General features: G+C 45.8%; 2 protein-coding genes across 7 annotated transcripts in view; one reads left to right on the plus strand and one right to left on the minus strand.

Moving 5' to 3' along the window:
• MARF1 (meiosis regulator and mRNA stability factor 1) overlaps nt 1-2,475 on the minus strand; it is a 43,652-nt gene extending 41,177 nt beyond the window's left edge. For all 6 annotated transcript variants that reach the window (XM_055089967.1, XM_055089964.1, XM_007127084.3 and 3 more), the window contains exon 1: nt 2,396-2,475. The gene's annotated coding sequence lies outside the window, so the exon portion shown is untranslated. The remainder of the gene's footprint in view (nt 1-2,395) is intronic.
• A 3,875-nt stretch (nt 2,476-6,350) lies between these two features.
• Nucleotides 6,351-16,024, plus strand: part of NDE1 (nudE neurodevelopment protein 1) — a 28,803-nt gene continuing 19,129 nt past the window's right edge. The window contains exons 1-4 of the mRNA XM_055089744.1: nt 6,351-6,412; nt 7,047-7,208; nt 13,432-13,558; nt 14,621-14,774. Of these exons, the coding sequence (XP_054945719.1) occupies nt 13,476-13,558; nt 14,621-14,774 (237 nt within the window). The 5' untranslated portion in view covers nt 6,351-6,412; nt 7,047-7,208; nt 13,432-13,475. The remainder of the gene's footprint in view (nt 6,413-7,046; nt 7,209-13,431; nt 13,559-14,620; nt 14,775-16,024) is intronic.

A 16,024-nucleotide genomic window follows, 5' to 3' on the forward strand; every position in this document is an offset into this window, starting at 1 on the left:
AAAAAAAAAAAAAAAAAAAAAAAAAAAAGCAGGGGTAGGCAAACTACTGCCTAAAACGATAGCCCAAACCGGCCCACTGCTTGTATTTAAATGGCCTGCAAACTAAGAATGTGTTTCACATTTTTTAATTCTTGGGAGAAATCAAAACAATATTTTGTGACAAAGCTACATGAAATTCAGATTTTGGTGTCTATGACTAGTTGTATTTGAGACACAGCCAAGCTTACTGAAGTCCTATGGCTATGTTTGCACTACAATTGCAGAGTTAATTATTTGCAACAGAGACTGTAGGTCATATACCCACAGAGCCAAAAATATTTACTATTTGGCCCTTATGTGGAAGCTACAAAACTTTAAGTTTCAGTTTCTTCCTCTGTCAAGTGTGCCTAATTTCTCCCCTGCCCACCTCAAAGCATTACTATGGGGGGAAAAAATCAAATAAAGGACGCCACCATCTGTTTGTCTTCACCGCTGCATGGCTTGTGCCAAGCACGGGGCTCCTACATAGTATATACTAAGGAAATATTTGTTGAATGAGGGAATGAATAAAACAGCTATTTACCTAAAAAAAATGGAGCTAATCTGGAGAGACAGAGATGGAGTTAACTGCCACAATAATAGTAAACTATGGTACTTGTTCTTCCTATTAAATACAGACCTCATATACCCTATCTTCTCTCTAGAGCCTAAGAATCTGTGATGTTCACGACATACACAACTTCAACATGCTCTCTCAAGCCCCTTTAAGGCCAATCCTGAAAGTGAGCTAAGGTGTCAAGTAAAATACAGTTTACAAAGCTTTTTTGTTTAACATTATTTCCTCATTCAGCAAATATTTACTTAGTATCTACTATGTAGCAAGCCTGTGCTTGGCACAAGGGATACAATGAAGGAAACAACCAGACAATGTGATCCATTTTTGTCATCTTTTTTTCCACAGTAAATCTATGAGAAAGACAAGGGAGAAATTAGCCACATTTTTACAGAGGAGAAACAGAAGTTTAATGAAATTATGTAACTTGCCCAAGATCACACAATAAGAAAGGGAAAAGAACCAGGCTTGTCCACCTCTTTCCACCACACCAAGGTACCTCTGGTATCGCTCAAACACAAGCAACAGAAAGTACAAACGTATTAGCCTGTTAGTGGTCTGCACCCGGAAATTTTCCTAAATATTCCTGGGAATGACATGAAGTAATTCAGGTAGTCATAGAAAGTTCTGTTTGATTTGAGTGGAAGTCTCACTTCTGCCATTATTTCTCGGTCTTTGAGCAATTCAGATAGTGGTTGAAAGCCCAGACTGTGACATCAGACTGTCCTCCTATCAATCCCCAATTCTGCTGCTTCCTATCTGTGCAGCTTTGGACAACGCGCAACCTCTCTGAACCTCAGATCCCATCTGTAAAATGGGCCTGATGATAATAGTAGCACCTTCATAGGTTGTTGTTTGCATTAAATGAGACAAAGTAGAAAATTTACCAGTGGCCTTCTCTCAACACCCAATCTAGTCCTCAACACCCCACATAACCGCATCCCATTCCTGGGTATTTCTGTTGTTTTTCATAGCTTTTCTTCCTAAAATTATCTTAGTTGCTTGCTTTTTTATTATCTGTCTCCCCCACTTAAATATAAACTCCATGGTAGTACATATGGATCACGTTTCCTTATTCATTATTTTATCTCCTGCACCTAGCACAGTGTCTGGCACCCACCAACAACTGCTGAATGAATGCAAAGTCCAATAAATGCCTCAGAAGCCCATTTAGGTTTCAGTTTCCCTGTATGCAAAACAGAATATTTATGCTCAGAGATGTTAGAAAGTGCAAAAGATGTAACTGGAAAGCTCTAGGTAATAACAGAAAGGTGCCAGGGAAACTCCAAAAGGTGTATCACAGTGTCGCAATACAATTATTGGGAGTGGTTCAAGTCCTAAGACAACTCAACGCTCTCAGTCAAGCCAGAGGCTACACCCTAGGGAGTGCTAATAGACCGAGGAGGGTGCAAAACGCTGGGGGCGGGAGGGTTGCAAAAACACCAGCCGTTCTTTTCCTCTCTTAAACTTCCAACTGTACACACTTCTCTAGAAGGGTTGCTCTCCACACCAGGAGGGCCCCAAAGGGAGAAAGGAGACAAGTGTGGGCAGGGAGCCAAACACTCCCAAAGGGCAGCAGAGGCGCTGCAATGACAGTCGTGAAGTGACCCGAAAGGGAGACAAGTCGAACCTTTAGCGGGGGCCCGCCCGGTGGGTCCCATTCCTTCCCCTCATACCAGCCAACCTCCCCCACCCCCGCTGGCAACAGGCAGAAGGAGGGGACGCTCTCCCACTCTCCAGCCTGGTGGTCCCAGAGCACTGGGGGCGTCGGGGACTAGTTCCCAGGGCTGCCAGCAAACTCACCTCAGCCGCCTGCTCCACCTCCGCTCACATTCCGGCCCCACCGCCTTCCCCCCACCCCCCCCAGGCCCTTTGTTTTGATTCCCGACTCCGCAGCTCCCGCCGCCGCCGCCAAGCGCACCCTCCACTTCCGCTTCCGCACCGCACCTCCCCTGTCGCAAAACCGACGCCCTTCTCTCCTCCCTGCCTCCGCCCCTTCCTCCGCCCCTCCCCCGCCGCCGCGTCCTCCCCGCGCGGGGCGTGCTGGGAACCCCGGGGGGGGCGGGGCCTCGCGGCCCTGCAGCCTCGTCAGGCTCAGTCCCCTCCCGATAAACCCCTAAATAGGGACCTTCCCGGGGGGCGACCCCGGCTTTTTTGGCGAAAACCCCCAGTTTAAGAAAGCCTTGCCTTTGGCTTACCGTTGTGGCGTGGGAAGGAACCTGAAAGCGGAGAATTAGGGTGCTTGTGAGGTGGAACCCGGGGAAAAAACCTGCCAACCGGGATTTGTCACCGTTCAGCTCTTTCGGGCTTTTGAGGGAAGGCGATTTAAAAGGGATTTTGATGAAAAACCTGATCGTTTTGGCTTTTTTTCTCTCTTACTCTTGTCACGTGATGACCCTACTTTTTTTTTTTTTTTTTTTTTTTAATTAAATGACGCATGTTTGCTACAGCATCCTTCATCTAGTGCAACCTAGCGGCGAGTGGAGAAAAAAATAACTGCCAACTGGGCTGCCCGCGAGGTCCTTCGGGCCGGCAGGGCGCCTCGCGAAGTTGTGATCCAGCTGGCAAAAAGAAAGCCTGTGCCAAGACTAGGCTGGATTTTGTCACCAACAATTAAGAGGTCCTCGTGACTTCAGTAAGAAAACGTGATTTTTTAAAGTCCTGGTCCAAAGCTCGTTGCAAATGAATACAACTTTTCCAGTGACCGCTTAGGCGAGCAAAAAGGAGACTTTATAGTTGCAAAAGCCATGTGAAGCCAATAACAGCTTGTGTTTTTGGTAGCTAGATTTGCCATGTTTGGGGATTTTTGTTTTTGGGGGGTTTTTGTTTTGGATGTTTTTGCTTCAGATTCTTTACTTATATTTGAAATTTTTAAAAAATTGTTTTTAAGTAGGCACAACGGACATTTCTGAAACTACCAGCTGCTCACTATTTCCTGTTGCAAATTGGAAAAACAAAGCATATATATTTTAAATCTAGGCATAGTTTACGATGCAATAGCCGAATGCTACGTAAAGATTATTTCTGAAGTTTGCTAAGAAACAGGTTAACTTTGCATAAGGATCAGCAAGTAAAAATTGCCAAAAGAGAACTTTTTTCCCCCTGAAGTCTGTACTGTGAGGCAACTTCATTAGGCAATCCACATTAAGTGGGGGAGATTTCAGGGGAAGCTTAATACATCCCTGTAGACGTCCTTGTAGACAGGTATTGTGGAGGGCAAGATCAAACACGTAGCTGAAGAACCCTTTGTGCTTGTATTCCATTTCCAGAAGGCAGATGACAAGTCCACACATCATCTGCCTGCTTAGGTATTTATTACTGCTGAGTAAATCTTCATTGTGTCTGTGTGTGGGTAGTATTCTCCAAGTGGGAATTAGAACAGATGAAAAACAACCCTGTTTCTAGCGTTTTGTTTTTTTCACAGTACCAAAAAATATGCTTCTCTTTAGAGATTTATTTTCTCTCCTTTTCATTCTAGTTGAGTATCTCTGAACACAGACAGTACTAACTAAAAATATAAAACGGAAACAAAATAATTGGATTTTAAAATTGCGTTTTAAAAAAGTTGTAGCCATAAAATAAAGATCAGACACATTTTGTTTGACATTGCTTGGCATTCTTTCAAGTCCAGAGCTGTGCCTGGTGTCAATAAGTAAATGCAGTAAATAAAAACGTTATCAATCATACTAAATGGAAGGCTAATGAAAAGTTTATAGTGTTTTGAAATAATAAATTATGATGGAATGATTTAAGCAAGAGAAACCCAGCTTTCTGCTCATTAATATCTGAAAGCTGCAAGGAAAACGAATAGAGAGAACGAAGTTTTAAAGTATACCAAAATTTCCCTTTCATTTTTTTAAGGTTTTATCCAATAAAAAACCCATTTACCTAAACACCTACTCCTGAAGAGGAGTTTAATGATAATCATTTCAATATCTTCTCGCTTTTATTTTTAATGGAAAAATGAAGGAAATTGAAAATCAACTGGTTTAAATGACTTAATGTCATGTAGTCAGTACTGATAGCTCATCAACTTGTGGTTCAGTTTATCTTTTAACTGGGGTGATTATTCTCTGCCCAGAAACCTCACAGAATGGTGAGGCTCTGGAAAGTGTCAAGGGGATGCAAATAATTTATTAGCATTTGGGGCCAGGATGGAAGTTTCCTAAAAGACACTGATACTTTCCTTAACCCCGTTGATGTAAGTGGTAGTTCCCTTTTGCATCTCTGAGCTTCTTTCAGGAAGTAGCAAGGAGTCGAAGTAGAATTAAAGGTCATTCTTAACCATGGCAGGGATGCAGGAGGGATCCTATGACTGTGGTTGGAGGCCTCAAAGCAGCTAAGACCTCTGCCTGTAGCATTGTGCTGAAGAACACCAGTGTAGGAGTCAAACAGACCCAGCTTTGAAGTCTGATTTGTTGTTTATTAATTGTGAAACCTTGGGCAATGCATTTAACTTCCTGCACCCTTTTCTCAGCTTTAAAATGAGGACCGTAAAAGTGCTTTCCTGTGGTTCTCATCATCTGGGTCTCAGCTCCATTGTCACCTGGTAGAGTGGCTTTCCCTGACATTCTATCTGCAGGGACCCCTCCCCAGCCCCTTTCTATCACATGACCTTGCTTTATTCATAGCACTTATTAGCATCTGACATTATTTCACTGTTTCTGTTTACTGACTTAGTGTCCTTTCTTAGTACTATAAGCCCTTTGAGGACAGGTGTCTTGTCTGACATTTATTTTGATATAAGTGAGTGCTCAATAAATATTCGTTGGTGAACATCAAGAAGTTAGCATTATGCCTGACCTAGATAACCAATTGAAAAACCATGATCACTACATAGATTGTACTTAACTATGTGCTCAGGCACTGTCCTAAACGTTTTACAAATGCCAAGTTGACTCATTTCGTCTCTGCATAACCCCATTTTATAGATGAGGAAAGTAAGTCACAGAGAGTTAGAATAACTTGCCCAAGATCACACAGCTACTAAGGGACAGAGCAAGGATTCAAAGCCAGGCTCAAAAACAAACTCCTGTAAAGGAGTTTTGCTACCTTTGAAGAAGATAATGATGTCAAAAATGTTATATTGGTTGTGGGACTTCCCTGGCAGTACAGTGGTTAAGACTTTGCTTTCCAATGCAGGGGGTGTGTGGATTCTGGGTTGGGGTTCCATCCCTGGTGGGGGAGCTAAGATTCCCACATGCCTCCCAGCCAAAAGACCAAACATAAAATAGAAGCAATATTATAACAAATTCAATAAAGATGTTAAAAATGGTCCACATCAAAAGGTCTTTAAAAAAAAAGAAAATTTTATATTGGTTGTAAAGTTGTGGGGAGGACCTGGGGCATTGCTTATCCTAATTGGACCTAGATCTTTGTCCTTCTATCTGCTTTGGGGAAAAGCCAAGAACAGGAAAATGCAACTGGTGTCAAAGGGAGGGAGTCACATTTTCTTGAAGTGCGTGGCCCGCAAATCCCAGCCCGTCCCCCCGGTGTCCAGGGAGCACCCTGCAGCCTCCAAGGCGGGCCAGAACCCTGCCCAGCACTGGGAGCCTCCCAGGGCCGCTCCCGCCAGCCCGCCCAGTGCCGCCGCGTGGCCGCGCCGCGCCCGGGCCCTGGGAAAAAAGTTTCCAAAAGGCGCTGCTCGGCGCTGATTGGCCGAGGCAGACGCGGTCCCGTGGCGCGGCAGCCAATGGGCGGCGCCGGCCGCGGGCGCGGGCGCGGGCGGGGGGGCGGGGGCTGGAGGCCCGGGACGCACCGCCCCCAGCCGCTGCCGCAGCCGCAGCCGCCGCCGCCGCGTTTCCTCACAGCCGGAGCCGGGTAAGTGCGGGGATGCGGACCCCGGGGTGGTGGCTTCCCGGGGACTGCCAGCGCCACCGCCACGGCCGCCGGGAAACTCTTCTGCCCGCCCCGGCGCCCGCCACGCTCTCGGGACCCCGGGCCGCCGCCGTGCAGGGGCCCTGGCGCGCCCCTCACTTGCGCGTCGCTTCCCGGGTGCTGGGCTCGAAAATCGCGCTTCCCTGGAGCCTCCCTTCTTAACTTTGTGCCTTCACAGCCTCGTGTCCCTCGCGCCTGGTTCCTCACCCTTGCCAGCTTTCTTTCTCTTCCTGCGCTCGCCTCTCTCCGACCCCGCTGCCCTCCCCCTCCGTCCTAGACTTCCTCGGTCCTTCTCTCCTCGTCCCGGGTCCCCGCAGCCCGGCGGCTCTGCCCTCCTGTTCCATCCCACCCCGACTCCCCTGGTCTCCCTTCTCGCTCAGTTTTCTGCACCTCAGTCCTCGCCATCGCCTTCTGCTGCCCCCACCGCCCCTCATTCCTCGTAGCCCCCCTCCCGCCCACGTCCCCACCCGCCTCCACCCTCAGTGCAGGCCTCTTTCCAAAAACCTCCCTCCTCCTTGGCACTTCCCTCCCTTTGGGAACGTGTTTGGAACGGTCTTCCTCCCTCCGCTTTCCTCAGATCTCTGTGGCAGGACGGTTCAGATTTCTCCAGACAGCACTTTGGGGAAGGATTGGATAAAGGATGAAAACGCTTATTCTACAGCTTGAATGCGGTGGCTGGGCTTACCTGCCTCTCTGAGGTCATAGGAAACCCCGCCATCACCTTGATACTGCTTTTTGGGTAAGCTACATTATCTTCTCCAGTCATCTCAAGTTCGCTGTCTCCTGAGGAGGGCTCGACCTTCCCGGATTTCTTTGTCCAGGGTTTTATCAGGTTGTGCCTCTCTCTACCTTTAGGCCCCCTTTTAACTTCCTTTCTAAAGAAACGACCTTTGCAGCATGCGCCGGACAGAAATTTCTCATTTTCTATGCGAGTTTTGTTCATGTATTCTAGGATAGGATGGCATTTTAGGACATGGGTAAGGTACTTTGAAGAGTAATTGGATCCCAGCGACTTCCAGAGCCACTTGTTATCTGACCCCAGCGTTGGTATTTAACCATTTTTGAAACTTAAAAATGCAGATGATCTATGCTCCTAAAGTATCCGAGGCCTCTGATTGGTATATTTCATCCCATTTGGTTAATAGTTTCTTAACTTGGCTTCTTCTGTTAGGATGTTATTTTTGTTTCCAGAGTGTGTTCTTTTGCTTTAGAATGTGTGAGCCCAGAGAGATTACACTCCTCTTCCTCACAAGATAATTCCCTAACACGAGCATGCCTGCATATGGAAAGTTTGTGCCTGCAACTGGTACTATGTTTGCACCTAGTCCTGACATAGGTGCTTTGTGTCTGCCTCACTCAGCAGTGCCCAGCACTTAGTAGGTGTTGGGAAAGTTTGAAAAGGAACGGAGGAGGGGAATGCCACAGTAGGAAAAGCTCCTTCCTTGGCCTCTTGTTTCAAGAAAATAAAAATTATCCTTGGACAGGATAATTTGTTTTCTTTTCGTCCAAGTTTAAGCTTCTTAAAATTTCAAAAGCAATATGTGCTTACTGCAAAAAACAATATATATCTTAGAGAAGTGTCAGGTACAGGTTCGAGTCTCAGTGTCTGCCTTACCCCCATACTGGTATATTCTTACAGACCCTTTTCTATTTGTATACACAGAGGGAGATACATTTGCAAACAAAAATGGCACTTTCTTAACATATCATAAACTTTCTTCCATACCAGTACATTTACTTCTTAACTGCACCATTTTCTGATCAGTCCTCTGTCAACAGTTAAGTTCCTCCAGTTTTCCCCTCAGTCAATGATGGTTTACACCCTTGAGCATATGTCCTTGCATGCCTACTGAGGTATTTTGGTAGGTAGATCATTACAGACTTTGAAAGCATCGAGACAGAAGTCAGACCTGCTGACTCTTGACTGATTTTGCCCCAGTAATGTCACTTCTGCAAAATGCAAAGCCTGCATCGTAACGTAGAAGCCGTGGGAGCATGTGCCAGTTTCTGGCAGCTTCTTTCTTTTTCTCCCTTTCCCTTCCGCTCTTCCATGTGTTTTGATTGGGAGGGATTGGGGTTGGGGTGGAGAAGGGCCGTTAATTCCTGATGGTTTATATGTGTGTGTTGCTCCTGATCAGCTGTGCTGGCTTTCTTCACTCAGAGGAGAGCTGAGAAAGGCTTTGTTTTTTCTAGAGTTTTGAAATCAAAGGTGTGTGTCTCAAGTGTGTTTTCAGACTTTCCTGTTAAGTTTGATCATGGAAAATACCCGCCCCCCAAAAACTTGCTGAAACACTTTTGTAAGAGTAATAGATCTAAGTTATCCAAAAAAGTTTATCCAAAAAGTTTCTATTTCTATCCAAAATAGAAAATAAGTACTTATTGGACCACTTGATCCCAGTTCTTGCATGCTGTAGCACATACATTTGAGGTACCCATCAGGTTTGTCCACAGAGCTACTGGGACATGACGGCATGATGGTGTAGTGAGAACGCAAGTTAGGAGGACATATCCCTGTGGCTCGGATGCAATAAATGCACGCAGTATCCACTTTTAAGATAGTGGGTACAAAGTTGTGTATGCTGTGACCAAGCATTAACACCTGCCTGACACAGTGCCTTTCAAAAGACTGTGTGGACCAAAGAGTGAAACTGACCTCCAGTCTATTGGCAACCCCAGGGAGATCTGGAATTTGAATTCAAAGACTCCCTTGCACTTGGGTCTGGTTTGCCACTCTGTTGCACCTATGCAGATGGCCAAGGCATACAATGTTTCTGCTCCAGCTTCCTAAGAAACCAAGTGATTGCCTTGCCTACCTACCCCTTACAGTTAAACAGCTTAAAGAGGGTCAAGTTGTTTGGAAATAATGTATTAAATGCCTAACACACCACAAATAGAAGGTGATGATAAAATTCAGCAAATAATGCTGGAAAAGGGGAACCTTTGCCAGTTGTCTTACCTGCTATCTGTGGCAGGGAGTAATGCACGTTGGAACTTTCTGAGACATTTATAAATGGCCAAAAAAAAAAAAGGTCAGGTTTTTAAGTATGCTGTTTCATAAAAAAGTGAAGTTCAGCTGTTACTTCTTTCCTCTTAGCCTCTAGCATAGATTTTCTCTTCCCTAGGGGTGTTTTTAAAATACAGGGGCTGTAATTAGAGCCACAGTGGAAGGGCCTCCTAAAACATCTCAATTTCATTTCTTTACTGAGGCTTAAGTTATAAGCCTCACTGGCTGTGATAAAGAGCCCTTTTCTAAAACTCATCTGTGGTAAGATTGAAGGATGAAGGTTACTAAACTCCAGTAACTGTATCAGATACTCCTTATCATGTACACCTGGGGAGGGGGTAGTTTCCAACATGGCACCCTGTCCTCCAGCCCCTTCCCATTAATGAGATGCCACTCAGGTGCCGAGGGAGAAAGGTTTTCCCCATCCTGTTAAGTATCTTAGGGATTTACAGAAGTAAACTATAAACTAGCCTTCAGAGGGTCTCCTGCTTCTTTTCCTTAACCTCACATCCCCTTCCAGCAAGTGACCACTCTCTATCTTTCCCTGTGTTCCTTCCTTCCACAAGCATTTATTGAAAGCCTATTATATGCCAGGCACTGTTCAAGGAATTGGGAATAAAAAAGCAAGATGGTGAAGGTCCCTGTGCTCAAAACTGACATTCCAGTGGGGGAAGATAAAACAAAAACAAAACTCATAAAGTGATGAAATAAAACAAAGCAGGGGTTAATATGACACTGAAGGGCTGGAGGAGGTATTTGGTGGGATGTTCAGATAAGGTCTCTCTGGGGAAGACAGTTCAGCTGTGATCTGAGCAGCAAGAAGGAAATCTGTTAGCAGAGATCTGAGGGGAGAGCATTCCAGGCAGAGAGAACAGCCAGTTCAAAGACCCTGAGTGGGAGCAAGCTTGGTGTGTTCAAAGAACAGAAAGAAGGCAGTGTGGCTGCAGCGTAAGCGAGTGAGGGGTAGGGCTGTAGGAAATGTTTAGAGAAGTAGGCAGGGACTCTTTACGTTGAACTTGGATGTGATCTTTTTCCAAACATCAGGAAAAGTCAGTGTACATTCATTGTTCCTAGTTCCTCACTTTCTCAACCTCCTGTACACAGAATTCCTCCCATGCCGTGCAGTTGCGACTGTCCTCAATATGATCATTAATGGCCACACAGCACTCAGTTACAGTTGCATGGGCTCTGGGCTCTTAACGCTATAGACATTGGTTTGGTGACCCCATACTAGATGAGCTCTGGGCTCATTAGAGCTTGTGGCTTGAGCAGGGATTACCAGAATTAGGTTTACTCTTACCCATCACCATGGTGATTACTACTATTTACACTCTAGGTGCTCTATCCTTTGTACTTTCAGCAAACAAGATCTTTCACTCCAAACGTTAATTAGGCCTCTCTTGTAGCAGAAATCCAGACCTAACTGGTCCAACCAAGAAAGGGAGTTGATTATCTCTCCTAACCTTAAATCAGGAATGACTGGACCCAGGTGTCCGAATGATATTATCAGGACACAGCCTCTCCACTTCTTGGCCCTGCTTTCCTTTGTTTTGGCTTCATTCTCAGGCAGTCTCCTCCCTTGTGATAGCAAGATGACCACCATGAACCCTAATGGAAAGAGTTTCTTCTCCTCCCTCCCACCACGAACCCTAATGGAAAGAGTTTCTTCTCCTCCCTCCCCTCCTGGGCTTTATGGAGATATAATTGACATATAACGTTGTATAAGTTTAAGGTGTAGCACGTGAGACGTATATTTTTTGAAATAATTACTACAGTAAGGTTAGTTAACAACTCCAGAGAGTTTCTTTCTTGATAGCTCCGCGAAAGGCCTGGGCCTGGACACTCATTGGCTCAGCTTGGGTTACCGTGCACCCCTGAGCCAATCATTGGCTCAGTTTGGATTAGGCTGATCCTTGTCATTGGTTCAGCTTGGGTTAGGCCCACCTCTGAGCCTGTTACCGATTATGCTGGAGGCATGAGTAGTCACATGCCTTCTCCCAGATGCAGAAGATGATGTCAAGTCCATCTGAGCCCCATGGAAGGAGTGTAGAATTGGTTTCCCCAAGGGACTGTTAGGGTGCTGTTACAGAAAGATGGAAGAAGGAATGATGGACTGGAAAAAAAAAATCAAATTAACAACTTTCTACTCCATCCAGCTTCTCTGCTTTAGTCAAGCTTTCAGAGAAACTCTGTTCCCCAGAAGGGAGTGGGTGGGGACATGGCATGTTTTCTCTGAATTAGGGAAGGGAGAGAAATTTGGAGGAAGAGGTGTGAATACAGGTCCTAACAAATGTAGAGTTATCAGTAAGTACTGTGCTCGGATATAGGTATCATTGTTCAGTTTCTACCAGAGATACAGAAGTTGGTGATTGTGTCCATGTCAACACTGACATATTAGCGGAATTATTTGTATATTTAGCCAGATATACAGTTTGTTAGTTATATCTTGCAGAGTGAGAGGTTGTGTTCATTCTGTTGTCCCCAAAGACAGAACCATGCGCTAGCTTGAGGGGAAGAAGGGACTTTGGAGAGATCTCATTTGGATTCCTAATGACCTTTTGACAAGCTCAGAGTCTTAAATAAATTGAGAAAATAAGCTGTTACATTGAGAGGCTTTATCAGCTGGGAGTCCATAGACTGATAACTGTTAATAGAAATTTGTTCTCTAACGTCTGCTCTGGATAGCTCAGAATCCTGAGTCCAGGCCCTTATCATCACTCTCCCCTCTGGCTACTGTCTATTGTGTCTCCTTTTCTTCTCATACCCAGTTCTCCAAAATCCCATCTACTTCCTCTTTCTCACCTCCTAGTTACTCCTCCACCCTGTTTATCCCTCCTCCCTGTGTTGAAACCATTCTTGCTCACATCACCAGTGACCTGACATTTTGCCAAATCTTGTGGGTGGATATTTCCCAGTCTTTACCTTACCAGCTTCTCTGTTGCATCTTGGATACTGTGGAACGTTCTCTTTTTTCCCCTTGAAACCGTCTACTCCCAGGACAGCTCACTCTTCTGGTTCTCATCTCTCTCACTTGTTTCTCCTCTGTCTCTGATCACTGTTTCTCTTCCCAGCTTTCAGACACTGGCACTCCTCAGAGATCCATAAATAGTTCTCAGTCAACTATTTCGTGGTTCTGTCACAAGAAAAAAGGAAGAACCAGCTACAAACTCATGATTCTTAAATTTGTATTGTTAGCCTGGACTTCACCCTGAGTTTCAGATCCAGTGTTGCTTCTCGATGTATCACAGGCACGTCCAATTAAAAATGTCCCAAGCTGGGTTCAGTATCCCCTCACCCTAAAGACTTTTCCTTCTGATTCTCTGTCTCTGGTGATGGGGATGGTGGTGGCACCTGGTTGCCTAAGTTAGAACCCATGAGACATCCTCCCCTCTCCTCCCCTCCCCCCCAAATGTAATAAATCAGCAAGTCCTGGTAGGTTTTTTTTTTTTTTTTTTAGTACATTTATTTTATTTATTTATTTTTTGGCTGCGTTGGGTCTTTGTTGCTGCATGCGGGCTTTCTCTAGTTGTGGCGAGCTTAGTTGCAGTGCATGGGCTTCTCATTGCAGTGTCTTCTCTTGTTGCAGAGCGCGGGCTCTAGGTGCGCGGGCTTCGGTAGTTGCGGCTCGCAGGGTCTAGAATGCAGGCTCAGTAGTTGTGGCGCATGGGCTTATTTGCTCTGCAGCATGTGGGATCTTCCCGGACCAGGGCTTGAACACGCATCCCCTGCATTGGCAGGCAGATTCTTAACCACTGCGCCACCAGGGAAGCCCCGTGGTAGGTTTATCCATGGAATGTAATGTGCAGGTGGACTGTATTTTGCCTGGGTTTAGTTTTAGTTTTTTGGCAATGTTTTTTGCCACATTTAATCCAACATAAAGTCTAGGAATTTTTTTTCCCCATTAAAGATCAGCTGTTTAACCAGATGTGGGTAATAATTTTAAAACTTTCTCTTCTAGACATCATGAGGCAAGAATAGTAATCTCTCCCCCCCATTTTCACAATGGAGGACTCGGGAAAGACTTTCAGCTCCGAGGAGGAAGAAGCTAACTATTGGAAAGACCTGGCTATGACCTACAAGCAGAGGTCAGTTCTCCAAAGTTCGCCTTGCTTTTTCTTCCCATAGTGATGGCAGCAACCATTTATTGTGGGCCTACTATGTGCCGGGCACTGTGAAGGGCTTAACATACATCATCTCAGTTAAATCTCAACACTGTCCCGTGGAGAAACCATTCTCACCCCATTTTACAAATGAGGAAACTGAGCCTCAGTGAAAGCAAGTCAACTTGCCCAAGGTCAGACAGCCAGGGGAGTAACAGAGCTGGAATTTGAACCCCAAAGCCTAGGGTCCTAAGCAAACGGCTCTGCTACTTCCCACATTATTTTCTGGCAGGGTTTTATCAGCTCCTGGGTGCCGTATCTGGTCTGCCCTTCGTGTATGGGGAAAGAACTTCTCCCTATGCCTAGCAAAATGGGTTGTTACAGATTTTAAAATTGGAAACCAGTGTTTCAGTGCCCATATCTGGGAGGGGTGTATGTGTGTGTGTGTTTGTGTGTGTGTGTGTGTGTGTGTGTGTGTTTAACGTTGTTTTTATTTTATTTCTCATGGACTCTTGTAATCTACACAGGGAGGTCTTATTCCAGCTCCTCTAATTTCTTTATTCTTAGTTTGATTTAAAGAGAGTTTAGGCTTGGTGTTAAAAAAAAAAAAAAAAGATATCCCTTGACTTGTAAGGATTGAGAAGGTAGAATTGGGCGTTTGGGATATGGGGCAGGGACCTATGATAGTGGTGTGATAAGTGAGCATTTGTATTATGTCCAGTTTCTACTTGCAAATAAATCTGCAGAGAATACACAATCCAAAGTGTGTTTACTACATGTTGGGCTCCAAAAAGTACAAGTGGAATGAATGCGTGGAGAGTGAATTGGTTAAGAAAGGGCTATGGAGTCAGGCACACCTGGGGGCAGGCCCAAGCTCTGTTTCTGACTTGTTTGACCTCGAGACAAGTCACCTCATCTTCTCATCTGTATAATGAGGACAATGACAGTTTCTGCCTCAAAAGGCAGTTGAATTAATAGCTGATACAGGTATAACAGCAGCATGTAAGCGCTCAGTAAATGATCAGCTAACATCTGGGAATTGTGTAGGGCAGAGAACACGCAAGAGGAACTCCGAGAATTCCAGGAGGGAAGCCGAGAATATGAAGCTGAATTGGAGACGCAGCTGCAACAGATTGAAACCAGGAACAGGGACCTGCTGTCAGAAAACAGCCGCCTTCGCATGGAGCTGGAAACCATCAAGGTGAGGGGGTGAGAGGAGACGCGTGCAGGTGTGGGTGGCGTCCAGCGCCGTGACTGGAAAAGGGAGCCTGCAGACTTGGCCCCGGGCTCACCCCCACCCCCAGGCCTGCTGCGCGCGTGTGGCGCTTGAACTCTTTGTGCCCCTGATGGAGGCGCTCTGTGAGAGGCAGGTCTCACACATGTCCCACAGCCATTCTTGGCTGTTGGTCACAATCCTGCAGGGCACATGGAAGGTAGACCTTTCTAGAGTATGGAGCGTCTCTGGACTCGCTGATTGTTATTTTATAAGGCCCAGGGTTATGCTGTCCAGAATGGTCACCCCTAGCCACGCACGGCTACTGACATTTAAGTTAATTAAAATAAAATAAATAGAAATTTAATTCCTTAATCATACTAGCCAATATTTCAAGTGCTCAAAGGCCACATGTCTCTAGTGGGTGTCACTGTGGGACAGAGAGGCTGTAGAATGTCTCCATCATTATGGAAAGTCCTGTTGGACAGAGCAGATTCCTCAACCTGGGCACTGTTGACATTTGAAGGCAGCCACATGATTCTCTTGTGGGGGCCGAGTTTCACACTGTGGGCTGTTTAACAGCATCCTGGTCTCCGCCCACTAGATGCCAGTAGCACCCCCTCCCCCAGGTTGTGACAACCAAAAATATCTGCAGACATTGCCAAGTATCTGGAGAACCACTTCTCTGCAGGGTAAAGAATGCCTTTTGGACACTCTGTAGAGCTTAGCAGATGATCACAAAGTGTAACTCTGTGCCCAAGGGACAGCTCTCAGCCCTCACTGCCAGGCAGGGTCACCTGGCCAGCTTCATAGACATCAGACAGGCCTGGACCCACCCATTCTCAGGAAGTCTGGGTGGGGCCCCAGCATGTCTGCATGTCTTGTTTTTTTTTTTCTTTTTAAAACAAAGCTCCTCATATTTTGATGAGCCACTAGGAGAACTAGCCAAGGCCCTGCAGTGTGAGTCCAGGGCTAGGTGTGATGCACAGTGGAAGGAGATGTGTCCCTTGCCCTCTGGAAACTTTGCGGGGAAGACAAACCTAACAGCTGGCAGCACTTAGAGAAGAGATGCTCAGTTATGTGGTACTGACCATGAGATCCTCCTGAGAGAGATTTGCACGGGTTGGAGACAGCATCGTGGAGGAGATGGGAGGGACTTGAGCTGGTATTTGGTGTGTGTGTGTGTGTGTGTGTGTGTGTGTGTGTGTGTGTGTGTGTGTGTGTGTATCTATGTATAT

The sequence above is a fragment of the Physeter macrocephalus genome, chromosome 14, assembly GCF_002837175.3.
Source record: "Physeter macrocephalus isolate SW-GA chromosome 14, ASM283717v5, whole genome shotgun sequence".
In the NCBI taxonomy this organism is placed as follows: Eukaryota; Metazoa; Chordata; class Mammalia; order Artiodactyla; family Physeteridae; genus Physeter; species Physeter macrocephalus.